Below are 17934 nucleotides of genomic sequence, written 5' to 3'. Positions count from 1 at the left end.
AACAAAACTGAATAACAGATAAACTCATTTTTCATGCCATTAAAACTTTATTAATTAACTTAGGTACAAAAGAAAAAAATTAAATAAATAAATAAAAAAATTCGTTATAGAAAATTGCAATTTTCACTATGAAATTAAGTTAACATAAACTTTTATAAATAAAAATGAAAACATACATATATAGAGATAATAGTTGCACATATATACATACATGTTTTTTTATTTATTTATTTATTTATTTTTTTTGCTTTATTATTATTAACATTTACAGAGAGAGAGAGAGAGAGAGAGAGAGAGAGAGAGTGAAAAAACAAAAACATGTCATTTAATTTGATTTTCCAACATTGAAATTTATATACGTTTCAACAAACACGTTCAACAAATATTTTTCAACATAAATTAGTTGAAAATATGTTGAAATGCGTAAAATGCGAGCACAAACACAATTACACACAATATTCAAGCATAAAAACCATTTAGGTTAGATATAAGAGCCGTTTTAGTTAGTTGCACAAATACATACACGTAAAGCATATAGATATTCCTTGAAATTTATTTTGTAACTGTAATTGCGCTATTGGGTCATAAATTTGTTACGCAAAAATAAAAGTGCAGCACTACACCAGCATCGACTATTTTACATTCCTCTACATACATATGCACTTAATATATCTAACGTACATTATTTTTTTTGTTTTTTTTTTTTGATAACATATCTCTTCGTTAATGACATTTAAACGTAGCCACAACTACAAATGGGAGTCGGGTACTCATTATAAAATATAAAAGCCTAAATGTGACTGTAGATCGGTGTGTGTGTGTTTATGAATGCACACGTATGAGTTAAAGTTGGTTTTTTATCGTCGTCGTAGTAGTAGTGCATTTACTATATGTACAAAGGTGCATTGTGGATATATATATATATATATATATATATCTATATGTGTAAGCGAACGCGCCCAAATCAATTTGATTAAAATTAAAACAATTAAAATAGTTGAGTTGAGAGCATACGCCAATTACGAATAATGGCCGCATACGTTTACCCATTTGCCGCATACAGTGCAGCCGGGTTGAAGATTGAAAATATAAAGTTAAAGCAGCAATTGCTGCATACGTATGTTATATAAGCCACACATTTCCCTTTCGTCACTTGGCAAACGCCCACCGCACATAACGCCCACAACACGCATACTGTTACTGATGGTTTATCAACCATACAAACAAGACCAAATTAAAATTTTCCAAACTCAACCGAAACACAACAACACTCATTTACAATTTCCATTTATTATCACAAGCTCTAAGCGGGACATATATATATATATATATATATATATGTATACGTATATACATACATACATACATACATACATACATACATACATACATACATACATACATACATGAATGCATTGGGTAATGGCAGCAACTCAACGTTACTGAAAATTAAAACATAGCTATTGTAAATGCATTTATATGGTTCCGCGTGTCAGTTCATGCATATGAATAGGTGGATGTATGCATGTGTATGGCTCTGCATGTGTTTATATATCTCTGTAGATATTTGTACACTGGATATATGTGTCTACCTACAATAGATTCTGTTGACATTATTTTAGTCAACTGTGGTTATGAGATTTTCTGAAAAACGCTTTAAGCAACGCGTAAATATTTCATCATCATCGTCATCATCATCATTATCAGGATTAGGAGAAATCAGAGATATAATTATTCTAAATAGTCTACGAGGCTTATTCTTTCACTGCCTAACAGTATTATCGAATGTAGACAATTTATAGATTTAGCCATTGTAGTTAATAAAATTGTAGTTAGTTTATCTAAATGCTATTAAATCAAATTTGAAAATTTTCTCCCATGCGAGAAATGATTTTGATATCATAATATACGAAATTTAATATTAATTTGACGATCGACGAAGGACTGATCCTCTTTAAAATACTTCGTTAAATTTCGAATTGTCTTCGATCTTCTTAGGCAAATGGAATTTTGTTTGTTAAAACCTATACCCCCTTTAGAGAGGGTCAAAAGGTTTTAAGTAAATTATACTCAACTCAAATATCGATTCTAAAGAAACTAAAGTTTGGAAATATTACAACACTTCCACGCTATGACTCGCTTTGTATGAGGAATTTTTTTGCGAACGAGTTACATATGCCATTCTTAGCTGATATTGTTTTGTACTTCACTGTCAACAGAAAAATCATGACTGAGATTATATTTGACAAATAAAACTTAAAAGTTTCTCTCACATTGCTGGGAATGCAGGAACAACATCATAAATTTATTTTGAGTGATTAGTAGCTACATTTTCGTCTATCTGGGTATGCAAGCAATCGAAACGATCACGTTTGCAACTCTGCAAATCTAAGAGCAATCGTCTACCATCATCTAAAACCACAACGAGATGCAACCGCAACACTACCGAATCATGTTGATTAACTTGCTTTGGTCTGAAATTGATGCTATAGATACATACACACACACCTCGTAAAACTATAACTCAATTGTATGATTAGTTGAGAATATGTAATACATCTTGTTTAAAGATTCTACAGGACTCAACCTCTTAGAAAAGAAGGATCTTTTGCACTTTTCAACCTCATGATTTATTACCAAAAAAAAAAAAAAAAAAAAAAAAAAATTATTTGAAAGAGAGGAGGAGCATTTCATTATAGTAACAAGGATCGGAAGGCTTCATTTGTATCGGGCGGTAAAAGTTGATTCCTAAACCTAAAAAAATCTTGTATGTCGTCTTCTGGTCTTGTAAATCATAGGCAACGATTAAGTCCAATAACATTCAATAGCGGGGTAACTAGACGGCTTTATTATTTACTTTTTTTTCTACATTTAAAATAAATTTATTTTATATACAAATTAAGGTAAAGATAATATATTCTTATATAATACAAGGTTGAAGGCTGTTGACGCCGCAAAAAATTTTGACGCGACATGCGCTTATAATAAATGCAATTTAACGTATATGACTGTTGGAGACATGCACCACTCTTTTCAATGCAAAATCTTTTCTGACAGATTTATTAAAAGAAAACCTTTCTTACCTCTTTCGCCACCTAATGGCGTGCTCTTCTTTTTTCTTTTTATTTTTTATTTTTATTTTATTATCTTAAAATCGCTACGGAAAAGTTAATTCATCTATCTGCCATTCTATTTTAATGCAACTTAACCGCACACATGAGCTCTCCTACTTTTCATTAATCCGTGCACACCGACCGTATACACTTACCATTACCGTATATATGCATATTCACGCCACACGAATCTCTTTTGTTGTGGCAGTTGTTAGTGCTCTTCTTGTCCACATATGGTGGATGCTGTCGTTTCTTTTTTCTTTTTTCTTTTTCCTTTTTTCTTTTTCCTTTTTTTTTTTTTTTGTTTCCTTTTTTTATATATCTTTTTTTTTTTTTCCACTTGACAGGTGCGACAGTTGCCAGTTGGTCAGGCTTTAGAGTTAAATATGAAACAATTCAAAGGTACTGTACCGTTAATGGTGAGCTTAAAGAACGAGGCTTTAAGAGAACGTCACTGGCGTCAGCTAATGGAAAAGACTGGGCAATACTTTGATATGTCACCCGAACGTTTTACTTTGGAAAATATGTTCGGTATGCAATTGCACAAATATCAGGTGAGTGCAAACACCATACAAAATACAACACCAAAATGTTCATATAGTAGGTGAGTAGTGAATGTTTTTGAGGCAGAAAAGAAGAAAAGCAATTACCAAAAGCGTTGTTTGCTTTTTAAAAACAATACGAATTGTTTCAAAGTGCATGAAGTGTACGTGCAAACAAATAAACAAACAAACAAACAAGCAAACAAACAGATAGCAACAAGCTGATGTTGTTGTGTACTTCCTTCGAAAAATAATAAAGAGAGCTAAACACTAGCATTATGTGTAGCACACAACTAAGCAAACAGAAAAACTTCAAGCATATAATACCTTCTTTAACTGTAATGCTTTTATGTATTCTCTCATACCTATCTACGATGTAGCCGCCTATCTCTAACGGTATGTGTTTAGTTTTACTTTTTTGACTCGCCAAAGAGGAAAAAGAAGGAAAAGAACGAAAAAAAAAAAAAAACAGCAAAACGTCATTCGGTATGGTTTAAATATTTTCATTGCATTTTTCAATAGGAAATTGCTGAGCAAATCCTAAATAATGCCATCAAAGAATTGGGCATTGAGAAGGGTGTTCGAGTAGTTGAGGATACTTGGGCTAACATGACATTTAAGGTGCATAAGCATTATAAAGGCCTTGAAGAACGTGGCCACACGTTGGGTGCTGTCGATGAGATTGTAGCATCTCTTGAAGAAAATGCAATGAATCTTCAATCAATGGGCGCCTCACAGTAAGTATAACGATGCATCCAACCATCCATCCATCCATCCATCCACCCAACCACCCTCCCATCCATCCGAATACATTTAAGTGTAATGGAATTGAATGGTCATGTTTCTAGTGTAATATTGTTGCAGCTTTTATTTTTGCTTCCTTTATATAGCATGACATTTAAAGAATTATACTAATGGTTTTAGATGACTTGAAGTAAGTAATCGTTTCTTTTTTTTTTCTTCTTTTTCTCTCTCTCTCTCTCTTTCTGCTTTACCTCTTCCTTGCTTGCATTACTATTAGATTCATTGGACCATTCTTAGAAACGGTCAATAAATGGGAACGTACTTTATCACTTATATCAGAAATAATCGATGAGTGGCTGGTTGTGCAACGTAAATGGCTATATCTGGAGGGTATTTTCATTGGCGGTGATATACGCGCTCAATTACCAGATGAGGCGAAAAAATTCGACGATATCGATAAGGCTTACAGGCGCGTAAGTAGTAAAATATGTTTGCTATTGAATTATTATATTGTTACACACAATCGTTTCGTCTCATTATAGTTTTAAATGCTTACGAATGCCATTACATTTTTACGCTTTATAAAGCGTACAGATTTTTCTTATACAATGCAAATCATTAAGTGTCAGTCACTAGAACATTTGTAGGTGAAAATTAAATATCCATCCCCATTACGAAATGATATAAATTTAGGCTGAATAAAAATGTCTTTTTGTTGGGTAATCATTTATTCACTGTCATATTAAACCGCTTACTAAGTATACGACTCGATTTCCTCGAGTTTTATGATAAATAAGTTTTAGAGAAGTAAGACATGGTATTTTATTCAAAGTATTGACAATTGCTAAGCAATACAATTGATATTCCGTGGGAAGATCAGTTTCGGCCTTCACCCGAATGGCAACAGAACTTATACCGAACGTAGCTTGTTAAGCAAAAAGTCTTGAGAGGAATATGCCTTCAGTTGCATTAGTTGCCTTAGTTGTTATCATCAGCCCACTCAGTGATGGTTTAGTTATTTTGGCTAGATACAGATAAGACCCCATGATGATCCTCTTAAACTGAGAAGCGCTTTTGGCTATTCGATTTTCACAATCGACATTAACGACTCGCTTGGCCTGCATAGGAATTTTTTGCGCCTAGCACACTTTAGCACGCCTTTTTTTTTTCATCCCCCGTCTCCAAGTAGGACTTTTGAGATTGATATCGATTCGCAAGAAAATTACAAAATTATTTTCTATATGCTTATAATCGCGCGAAAATCTTAAAGATAATTGCTTTCTTGTATAGACATCCAAACCTTATGTTATCATCATATCTTCCAATGGAAAGCGGTAGAAACTAAATCTCATATGTCTTCCCCGGCTTTCAAGAAGACATTTCGCGAGCATTGCGAACGAAATTAATTAAATACAAGACAAGTAACTAAACTGCATAATGTCCTGCCAACACCATTGTTATAAAAACTACATCAAAAACGTAAGGGTATATTCTCGCATTCGCATTCGATCATTTATATGCAAAAAATTTCAAGACTCTGTCATAAGCCGCCTCCACCATGGAAATATTTTTGTCATTACTTTGCGAGTTTTAGCAAGCGTAGGTTGTGTAGTGTCTTCGACATGTATGCTAACCACGTCGAGATAAAAAAAGGAAAGATGAATTCTGCGTTGTCCCTTAATAAATCGCTCTTAAATCTTGACATGTCCCACAAATATGTTTGCATAGCAAACGTTCCAAAGTATTCTTTTGTTTGCGTAAGCGTTTTTCTACATATTTTACGTGCACGCATACAAAAATGTTGTACAGTTGTGCATAAACATACAGTTTGTAAGCGGTAAGTGAGAAAACATCAATATGCACATACGCACATATATATATATGGTTAAGGTTAGAAGTCATAAATTCACGTTCTGCCAATATTAGTCAATATGCTTTTGGGTACATTCGGCAACCATCGACAAGTATTACATATACACACACACACATATATATATATATATATATATATATGTGTTAACTCGTCAGAATATGTCGTTGATTTCATTAGCTTTGCAACATTTGTCGCATTGCTGCATATATTCGCAAATATTCATGATTTATTGTTTGCTGAAAAATACAATCTTTTCCACGTTTATTCTTATTTTCATATTTTCTTTATGCATACATCATCATCATCATTATCATCATCATCATCATCATATATGCATATTATACGTTTGTCGTCGGATGGTTGGTTGTATGTTACAACATAACCTATGACGATTTATTTGTTTAACTTGCTTAGTTATTGCGTGTCTCATGAACACGTACATTATTACAGATAATGTTGGATTGTGCCAAAAATCCTTTGGTGGTACCGTTTTGTACTATACCCGGACGTTTAACCGATATACAGGGCTTGGGTGTCGGTTTAGAGAATTGTCAGAAATCATTGAACGAGTATTTGGAATCAAAGCGTCGCATATTTCCACGTTTCTATTTCATATCTACGGATGAATTGTTATCGATCTTGGGCAGTTCGGAACCTTCGGCTGTACAAAATCATATTATTAAGGTAAATTATTCTTCTTATGATGTATTATACATTTTTCTTTCAGGTCCATTAACTCCCCGATCATCACCATCACAAAATGTGAGTGGGGTGAGTGGGAGTGAAATTAAATTTATAGAAATTCAATGAAAGCATTACGTGCGATATTATCATAATATCACGCTACACCATATTGTGTTGGCATTGATGCCTCGTCGACTGACTGTGGTGCCGATAATGATGATTGGCAAAATGTTGCGATTGCATTATTAATATTTAGTTTTTTTTTTTTTTTTTTTTTTTTTTTTCATTTCTTTGCTTTTATCCCCTAATTATATTTATAAAAATTTCTTACGTCTCTTAGCTCTATTTTCCTTTTTTTTGCGTTCTCTTTCCTCTTTGCGCTAAAGTATATATGCATATAAATATTTATGTTATTGTTATTGCCGGTTTCCCTAACAAAATAGCAGTAGTTTCTCTCTACAATAATTATTATTTGCTTTCTTTTACTCTGCATGATTCCGTTCTATCTTGATACGCGTACGCATATACATATGTATGTATGTATGTGCATATATATATATAGATGTACGATAATGTGAAATCTTTGCGTCTTATTAAGGAAAGCGCCAACCTAACCGTTGTTACTGCCATGATATCCACCGAGGGAGAGGTACTCGATTTTCGCCAGCATGGTAAGCAAAAGTCTTTTAATTGTATATAGAATGTGATATTTTTTTTTTGTTTTTTTTTTTCTCTCTCACTTTGGAGCATATACATCTACTCATACAAAGACATTCGAGAAGAATTGCAATGATCATAATAATAATAATAATAATAATAATAATTGTTCTCAATATATTTTCAATTTTCTCTTGTTTTCATCACTGCCGCACAGGGACAGCGGTAAGCAAAAAGTCGTTTGTATTGCGGACGGGGGTAGTGTTGCAAGTATAAATGACGAATTTTCTTTTCTCATCATTTCTTTCTTTTTTTTTTTTTTTTTTTGGAAAATCATGCAATCAAACAATGCAGTACCGTCCTCTGTCTTTTCCATCGTTACGGAAAATTGTAAGGGTGTTGTCCGGTAGCGTTAAGGATTTGTTTACAATTACTTTGGCACTGATTTTATGTTTAACATTTTTTGTTTGTTTAATTGTTAGCTCATCATCGACGAGCACATGCATATAAATTCGCTGAATTTACTAAGCTTTTCGTAATGTACAGCTCTTCATTCTTCTTGTCTTCTTCTTCTTTTTTATTTTAATTTATGCCATGACAGTTTGGCCATTTTTATTCATAGAATCATAGACACTTAGAACTAAAATTTAGGGAACTATAAGGACTTAAAGCAAGAGAGCGATGAAAGGAATATGTAAAAAGTGATTTCGGTGCCGCCGAGGACCGAATGAAACAAATCCGTCCCTAGAAAAATCTATCAAAAGTAGTCTCTTCCGCACCGGGCCGAAAAGACGAGCGTACACAAATGCTAACCCTTCTTTCATCCCTCTCCATATACAACCCTTCCCTATCTGCCGGTGTAGAGGATGTAATCTGAATGGTTGGTCATATAGTAAAAAAAAAATTGGCAAGATATATAATATACAGACGTAGGAACTACTAAAACCCAATATGCAATAGCTTAAGTAAAAAATATAGGGTCTTTCCAAGCAGGACATTCCCAAACTAAAATCGGCCAACTGTATGGTTAGCCTAAACACAACAACAACCGTATTGTCATTTATTGGGATTGAAATTCCCTTTCGATAGAAATGTCTTTAAAACCTCATTAATTGTTCTTCATAAACATTTTAATGCCTTGGGCGCGACTGTGCGTTGATCCATTTCTAAAAGCCTTGTCTTAAGCTTGAACTTATTAAATGTCATGACAATGGGTGTTCAAAACAGGAGTCAAAATCCGAACGTGCAAAAGTCTATAGTGAACTTGTTGTCCAAAAATGTTTTAAAGGAATGTACCCTCATCAAATTTTCTCTTTGTTCTCATCCTTATACTTATGCCAAACTTTCACTTTTTATAAAATCGACTTATCGACCATTGATCGGGGTATAGCATACTATGAATTGCGTTCAACGGACAAGAGAGATGTGTGTTTTAAATTCGACCTAACGCGATTAACATTTCCTCAATCCCTTTTTCTTTTGCAACATTTCCTCTTTCTTATCCCTCTCTCTCTCTCTCCCTCATCCTCAGTATTTTACTACAATTTGTCTTTATTTGCATTAATTAATTGCATTGGCTTCATTCATTATTTAACTTTCTCTTCGTCAGTTGGCATAGGCCAAAATAAAAATCTTTCTTTAATACGAATTCGAGACCACATTTAACATTGTATACGTGTAGTATTACTGTTACAGAAGACCGTGTTATTACTGCATGCAAAGAAGCAATTTTTCTTAATATTTTCACTTTTATATTTTTCTTTCTTCTACTACTTCTGCTAAAATACAAGATGGCGATAAAACAAATAAAAAAAAAATAAAAAAAAAAAAATCAAAAGAAATCTATAAATTTTCAATTATTTCAACATAAATATCGGATAATTTATTCATTATTTCTTATTTTTGTTATATTTGCTTGCCCTTCGGATATTTCGGTGTAAAAGAAAAAAAAGTTAACAATTTAAAAAGATTCCATTGTAGATAGATGTAAGAAAGAAAAAGCGACGATCCAATTATCGCCGAATAAACTTTCACATGAATAATTGTTCGTAACTTTTGCGTTAAATTAAAATGATTAGGTTTTCTGAATGAATTACAAGCAACACGAATGTTGAAAAAAGGTCATGTTTCAGGATGAATAAAATTTTATAAACGATGCCAAAGTTCAACGGCACGTAACCTAACTCTCTTTGTTTGATGGAATTGGAAGGAACTGGAGTTGCGCAAATCAAGCGACTGATTTTAATCTCTGCACACACACACAAAGCGAAGCACGCAGACTTTTGAACAAGAGGAAAGGCGTCATGCGAGACAACGTAATTATTCGTTGACACCGCACAACCTTACAGAACTTGGCTGGGAACTTCGCCTGAATCTTGCTGCCTCACTCTCTCTCCCTCGGCTTCCCCTGATGGTGTACATAGTGATCTATGAAAATCAATTGGTTCAGTAGTTCTTCATCCAGAAATCTCCAAAGTTCTACAGTCTTGGCTTAATGCGAAGCAAAAGATTAGCAATCAAAATGACAGATTTTTTAATTAAGCTCTTAATTGATGCTCTTACTGCTCCAATTACTATATCAGTCCTAGTTATTCTGGGTCTTATTGTGAACGCATTGAACGGTTTGAATAGCTACAACAACTCTTTACCGCAAGTACAGAGTTGATGTGTGTGTGTAAACCGTCAATTTTGTTCTAAATTGCTTATGATAAACAGTTGTGCCCGATGGGGAAGAGAAGAGAAGCTAGAAAGTATATTAAGATGTAAATTCGAAAAGAAAGCAAAAACGTGGCGGCATTTTAGGGGTTTCTACATCTTCTTACTAATGCGGGACTTGAATTTTTTTTGATGGTGTGACCTTTCGGGCAAATGGAATGTTGTAGGTTTTTTGCCTTTCGTTTCGTAATACTCAGGGATGTTTAGCTGACCTGTCAGTGTATTTCTAGAAGCGATTAGGCTCGCAAAAGTTAGGATAACGAGTTGATATTTTGCATAGATATTCTTAATTCATAGCCACAGATCGAGTTGGAAAATAAACTATATATATATATATATATATATATATATATATAAAAATATTGAGTTAAAATTTAAAAAAAATATATACTAAGACGATTTCAAAGTTGAGTCAGTTCTCGTTGTCTTCCAATTGCCACGTCGTTACTACTTTGCAATAGCAAATGCGATACAAATGTGTTAGCTCGCCTTACGTAATATCAAATGCATACTCGTCGAACAAAGTTGACTTTACCGGTGAAAAGCTGAACACGGCCTTGATATAATTTCCCTCCAGGACAAAGTGAAGTAAGCAAAAAATTGAAGCGATTAAATTGATTATTGGCCATCTTCACTCAAAACAGTTGAATTTCTACGTGCCCTTGGGATTACAGTTCTTTCCCCTCTCTTTCGTGAGATTTATGGATTATTTTTCTTCCATAGGAAGGCAACTCTAAAAATGTTATGGAAACGTCTTGCAACCTATTTTGGAAGATTTAACCAGACTGTGAGTTCATCAGCCATTTTCTTCAATTCTCTAGCCACCCAACATCTTATCGACATTTTTCTCCATTGCAAAGTTTCAGCGTCTCCTGTAGTCCGCAATATGAATACTTGTTAAATATTATTACAAATAATTATTTATTTTTTATCCTCTTTTTTTTTTTAGTAATTTTTTAGTTTTCTTTTAATTTTTTCTTTGATAGATAGAAATAAGTAATTTATTGACTGCAATGAAATAATCATTGAAATGAAATGGATCACTTCCATTTCCATCGGGCAATTTAACTTATACTTCCGTTTGAAATTGACTGAAAGTATTGGAAAGTATTTGAAAATTCAACCCAATCCTCGCGAAAACGGAAACCGGAAAAGTAAAGAGCTACACAGCAAAAGCATCGACATTACTAATAACGATTAACTTAAAATGTTCGCAGCATGACTTGTTTTAATGACAAGAAAAAAAAAAAAAAAAAAAAAACGTTTTAGTGAAAGGAAGAATCAAAGAAACACAAGAAATAAAAATTTTTCAATATTTTTTTTTTTCCTTTTTCTTTGTTTTTTTTTTTTTTTGCTTATTATTACTCTTGATTGGTTTCTATCTGTGTTCAATATTTTGTCATATTATTGTTCTAAAAGAAGCGACTTCCTTTCCGAAAGTTCTCATTGTGTTCAATAAAGTATTTTTATATAAAAATTGTCTCTTCTCGGATGATGATGATGATGATTGCTTTCGCAGCGAACTTTGTGTTCAGATAGATCTTTCATCAAACTCGTTATGCTTATGCTTATTATTGTTGTTATTGTTATTATGATTGTTGACCTTTTTGTTTACATTATTATTAAAACAATACACAATACATACAATACAACAATAACATTGTTCGTATATATATATATATATATATATATATATATATATATTTGATTTTCGGTTTTATCTTTTATTTAACTTTATTTCCTTTGTTTTTGCTTTTTTGCGTATTTCTTAAATAATTTTCCGTTCGTATTAATCCCTTTGGTTAGTGCGTGCTCAGGGTCGTGTAGAGAATTGGATGAACGATGTATTGGCTGAGATGCGTCGCTCCAATCGTTATGAAACAAAAAAAGCTATTTTCGATTATGGCACTGACCTCGAAATAGCAAGGTATGTACGCACATAGGTTATAATCAACGCATATATATATATGTATATAACGTTCGTATATATATATGTGTGCGAAGACCACAGGCATACACGCCTGTGCGAATGCGAGGAGCTATTCGCAAAAGAAGCAACTGCTGCTACAACCAATTTCGTTGTTTTATGGTTTGCCATGAATAATATTCTCGTTATGGGCGATTTATCTTTTTATTGCCATCGATTAACCACAATATCAATATAACACTCCTGACGCAGTATGCAGCAGTATTGATGGTAGTGGTAACTGTGGTCACACCGATGTCGTTTCCGTTTTAATTTTAATAAAAAGGGAAAATTATGCGTTTTCTTTTTTGTTTTTTGTTCTGATGGCCTCTCCTCGATGCCATCAGAGTAGTAATAATAATGTAAAGAAATTTTTTATTTATTTATTATATATGGGAATTAATTTGTTTATTTTCTTAATTCTTTTGGGCCTTAGGCCCGATTGGCTTATGAACTATCAGTGTATGGTAGGCTTAGCTGGGAGCCAAGTATGGTGGACGGCCGAAGTGGAGGAAGCATTTAATCAAGCTCAAAATTATGGCAATTTAAGAGCCATGAAAGATTTTTTGGCAAAACAAAACTATCAAATGGAAGAATTAGTTTTGAAAGTACGTTCAAATCTGTCGTTAAACGATCGGAAAAAATTCAAATCGATTGCCACTATCGATGTGCATGCCCGCGATATTATTGAGGCTTTTGTGCGTGACAACATTTTAGATGCCGGCGAATTCAGTTGGGAGAGTCAATTGCGCTTTTATTGGTTCAAATCTTGCGATAATCTGTATGTGGTTCAGTGTACGGGAACTTTTGAATATGGCTACGAATATTTGGGTTTGAATTCACGTTTGGTGATTACTCCGCTAACCGATCGTATTTATCTAACCATAACACAGGCTTTATTAATGAATTTGGGCGGTGCTCCTGCCGGGCCAGCTGGTACCGGTAAAACTGAGACTACGAAAGATTTAGCTAAAGCGATGGCTTTACTATGCGTTGTTACTAATTGCGGCGAAGGCATGGATTTCCGTGCCGTTGGCACGATACTGTCAGGTTTAGCTCAATGCGGTGCTTGGGGTTGTTTTGATGAATTCAATCGTATTGACATTTCAGTACTAAGTGTGATATCAACGCAACTGCAAACGATACGTAACGCTTTGATAAGAAAACTCGAAAGATTTGTCGTAAGTAATCTAACCTAAGAGGTTTTTGGTTTTTTTTGTTTTTTTTTTAAATTACTAACCCATCCTTGCTTTCTTTAGTTTGAAGGCAGTGAAATTAAAATTGATCGGAAGGTTGGTATATTCGTGACCATGAATCCTGGCTATGCTGGACGTACAGAATTACCCGAATCAGTTAAAGCTTTATTCAGACCGGTTACTTGTATTAAGCCCGATTTAGAGTTAATTTGCTTAATTTCACTTTTCTCCGACGGTTTCCTAACAGCGAAGGTAATCTTCGAGAAAATTTCCAAATCAAACATTTCTTCTTCTACTTCTTTTTGTTTTTTTTTTTTTTTGTTTTTAGATTTTGGCTAAGAAAATGACAGTTTTATACGCATTGGCTCAAGAACAACTCTCCAAACAATGCCACTATGATTGGGGTCTAAGATCACTAAACTCGGTTTTGCGAATGGCAGGCGTAATGAGACGTCTTTCGGAAGATCTACCCGAGGCCGTAGTGTTGATGCGTGTACTACGTGATATGAACTTTCCAAAATTCATATTCGAAGATGTTCCCCTATTTTTAGGATTAATTAAGGTAGCTAGCCTTCTTCTTTCGGCTCTCTTACATCGCTTGTAATTTTTTCGCGCCTTTTAGTCGGCTTATTGACCCGAAACCAAAAGGTCAGCCTAATAGAATTATTACGGCATATATAAATCGGCAATTCTGAACTTTTGCCCATCTTGTTTCCGTGCTCTACCTATTGGACACGATGCGAATCATGTCCTGAGCGTAAAAAAAAAAGTAAAAGTTTTACTCAAACATGGTGATCTTGAGGTTTCGAGCAACATATGCAATCTTCTCCTGTAAAGATTAGAGTACGATCTTTTCAGAGGTATAACTCGTGTACTATAAACTCTTCTGTTGTATCGGTGTACCGAAGGCTATCAGCCTGAAAAAAGGCCCCTTAAGGGTTTTCTTGCCGATAACTCCCTTCAAACGATTTGATTCTCTCTCTGCCGATAAATATTTAGATTATTTTTCAAACTTCATATTGAAAATGAATCGCGTCAAGCATACAATGAATATAAAATTCTCTTCTGTAACAATTATTTTATATATTATTGCGTAGGATTTGTTTCCGGGTGTCGATTGCCCTCGTATTGGTTATCCGGACTTTAATGCTGCCGTTCGTCATTGTCTTGTAAACGATGGTTACATTTTGCTACCAGATCAGGTATGTAAAACAATGTGTACTACAACTGAAAGAACAATTTCTTCATTTTCACGCTCAAGGGTATATGAGTACATAAACTTGTTCTCATATCAAATGTACAAAATTGAAGTGCTCTTCTTTTATTATTTATGAAAAAATCAAACCGATTTATACGAAATGCTAAGTACCCTTTACCTATTGAAATTCGTTTAATCATAAATTGAAATTCTAGCTGAAAGTATTATATAACGATAAGTAGACCGACAAAGGACAAGAAGTAGAAATCTCTAAAGTGAAAGTCGAATGAATAATGCCACTAACCTAACTAATTGCTTGAGTTCTTAAGAATATATGACAGCAAACTTAGTTTAGTTGAAATATCTCGTTTTAGAAAACTTTAGAAATATAACATAAATAAAAATATAACGATGAAGATAAGAATAAATAAAACGACAAAAATGGCGAAAGAAAAACAGAGAAAAAAAAAAAAGAATGGAAAAAATCAATTTTCTTACTTCCTTGAACGATACAACGCAACAAGAACAGCAACAACAATAAATATTAACAGCAGCAACGACATCATCACATTAGGAATGCTTCAGCTTTGACGTATCAAAGTGGACAACAGTAGAAAACATTGCATTTCAAGGTATACAGGAGGCGCATACGTTCGTCTATACATACATACATACATACATACATATATACATACATACATACATACATAAACATAAAAACATCCTTCCGGCATTGAAAATAGCAACTCGAACAACAAGTCTTAGTGCTTTAGAGTTGACACTGCTGATGCCATTACTCTACTACGCACGACTATATCTACCATTGCTATACTGGTGCTGTTACTGGTGCTGTTACTGGTGCTGTTGCTTCTCTATTGTTGCTGTAGAATGGTAGCAAAAATTACAACAACAATAACAGTAACAATAACAACTAGAATAGGAAAACAACAATGTCATAATCTTGGCATTATTATCTCTGACATTCTACAATAAATTCTATACAGAAAAATTCCAATGATGGAAAATCCCTTTTGAGTATCATAGGCGTTGACACTTTGACACATTGTAAATTGCGCTTTGGGATGGTGAAGTAGATCGAAATAAGGCTAGCTGTAAAATGCGACTATAATAGAATCGGGTATGCAAGCGATACCGAGCAAGCTAAATGAAAAATGAGAGGACGTACGTACGCAAGCATCAAATGCATCACATCTGGATTGGTGTGCGAGCAAATAGAGTGATAAAGAAAATTGCTGTAGTAATACCTTAATTACACAAAGACACACGCACACACACATGTATATATATCTGAGCGCATACATAATTGCTTAACAAATTTTCTATAAAAAAAAAAAAAAATAAATAAATAAATAAAAACAAAAATTGAAAAATGCTTTAATAATAACAACACTTCTTCAAATTACTTTGTCATATTGTGATCTGTAGAGCTTGGGCATCATTAATTGCCGGTGTTGATGCTCAGGCTTCTTGCCACAACAGCAACAAAATGCATCTCTAGGTTCGGAATTTTCCTTTTATATGTAGTATATGTATATATATCCGATGGTAGTTTTCGTTGGCATTTTACTCTACATACACACACATTCTTATCTTTTTTTGTTCCTTTTTAATTTTTTTTTTTTTCTAATTGTTTTATTAAAATTTCTTATAGGAAGACAAAGTCGTTCAAATGTATGAAACAATGATGACCCGACATTCAACTATGCTGGTGGGGCCAACAGGTGGCGGTAAAACTGTTGTTATAAATACTCTAATTAAAGCTCAAACTTACATGGGTCTGCCAACCAAATGCATTACACTTAACCCTAAGGTAAATGTCTATTTATCGATATGCTGGCGCTTGCACGTAAACCGTATCCTCTAATATTACTTTTGTTAAATGCTTTATAACAGGTTCGAGATATTGTAGTAATTCGCCTAAACGAAACGAGTTGAACAATGTAATTACGATAATTATGCTAAAGTGAAGGAAGGAAACATTCAATGTATTAAATATTCAAAATTGATTTTAATTCTTTCCTGAGATGTTTGAAAAGTCAGCGCATTATAGAATGTTAGTTAAGGGCACAACCGACAATATTCTATAAAAAGAAAGTCTAATGAGGAGATTTAACAAAGCGTTTATAGATAGGATACATCATAAAGTCAAGTGTACGGAGTCAAATATGTCAGAGAAACAGGACTGATTGCCTTCGGTTTCAATATCCATTAGAAGTTTAATTGCGATGTTCCAACAACAACAATTTGCTATGAAATACTTCGCGACACGAATTCGACAAATTTATACGAATTAATAACGAAAAATAAACAGATGTCGATTTCATGGGTTTCCAAAGATCGCCTGGCCTATATATGGGGGCAGGAGCTTTAAAGTATAACTGTATCACCGCCGTTTGAAAACCAAACACCAATACTTACTCCATTAGCTTGCATTCTAGTATAAGCTGATAGCAAGCACGACCATCCTCATTCAATGGTGTCAAGACCAAATTCAGGCATTCTACACTCGAAACGTCGCCTACGTCCTATACATCCATCGTATCAGCTACAGCTTCCAGCTGTCAGCCATGATGTCACTTCAGTTCACACTCTCTTAGGAAGTATTGCACATGCATTTAAACGAAAACAATCCAAAGGTTTCCTTTTCTTTGATTCTATTTTTGGTTTGTGTCACATCCACTGTCTTCACCTGGCACAAGCTTTTAATGCCAGAACCAATTAAGTGCGTTTCCAAATATAATTTAGTGCTTTCCAGTTGTGCTTTCTTCTGATCTCTTCTGATCTGATCTCTCGCAGAAATCTTTGATAAGATTTACTTCGCCTTTACGAAAGACGATTCTCTTAACACAGGTTTCCCAATTCGCCTTAGAGTTTTATGAATATCAACTGATCTTGGAATATGATATTAAAAATTTTTGATCCGCTCTTTAAAGAGAATATTATTTATTTATTCGTTGCGAGATATAGGAAACATAAGGATAAATCTTCTTCTTCATTTTTTTGTTAAAAGCAATTTTAAACAACAATTTAAGCGAATTCATTAACAATATAAACTCTTATATAAAATTCTCTACAAGACAATCGACATTCTTTCACATAGTAAAGAAAAAAAAAGAAAAAACGAATTTTTTTTTATATAAAAAAAAAGTACTGTTTTTTCCCTTCGAGATTGCAACCATATTCTAAACAAAAAATAATTTCACATTCAAAGTTAATTAACTAGAT

The 17934-nt window shown here is 33.7% G+C and overlaps 1 protein-coding gene and 1 long non-coding RNA gene across 2 annotated transcripts in view; one reads left to right on the top strand and one right to left on the bottom strand.

The window, feature by feature from the left end:
* The window catches only part of LOC119638059 (dynein heavy chain 10, axonemal), a 91414-nt gene that overhangs the window by 22386 nt on the left and 51094 nt on the right, over positions 1-17934 (top strand). The window contains exons 18-28 of the mRNA XM_038034654.1: positions 3461-3667; positions 4178-4392; positions 4677-4872; positions 6723-6956; positions 7519-7627; positions 12135-12255; positions 12731-13475; positions 13554-13742; positions 13819-14052; positions 14588-14692; positions 16361-16519. Coding sequence (XP_037890582.1) covers positions 3461-3667; positions 4178-4392; positions 4677-4872; positions 6723-6956; positions 7519-7627; positions 12135-12255; positions 12731-13475; positions 13554-13742; positions 13819-14052; positions 14588-14692; positions 16361-16519 — 2514 coding nt within the window. The remainder of the gene's footprint in view (positions 1-3460; positions 3668-4177; positions 4393-4676; positions 4873-6722; positions 6957-7518; positions 7628-12134; positions 12256-12730; positions 13476-13553; positions 13743-13818; positions 14053-14587; positions 14693-16360; positions 16520-17934) is intronic.
* The window catches only part of LOC119638062, a 117138-nt gene that overhangs the window by 69890 nt on the left and 29314 nt on the right, over positions 1-17934 (bottom strand). The gene's annotated exons all lie outside the window — the stretch shown is intronic.

The sequence above is a fragment of the Glossina fuscipes genome, unplaced genomic scaffold (genome assembly GCF_014805625.2).
Source record: "Glossina fuscipes isolate IAEA_lab_2018 unplaced genomic scaffold, Yale_Gfus_2 62, whole genome shotgun sequence".
Classification (NCBI taxonomy): domain Eukaryota; kingdom Metazoa; phylum Arthropoda; class Insecta; order Diptera; family Glossinidae; genus Glossina; species Glossina fuscipes.
The sequence above is the reverse complement of the archived record's forward strand: the minus strand, read 5'-3'. Positions and strand labels throughout refer to the sequence as shown.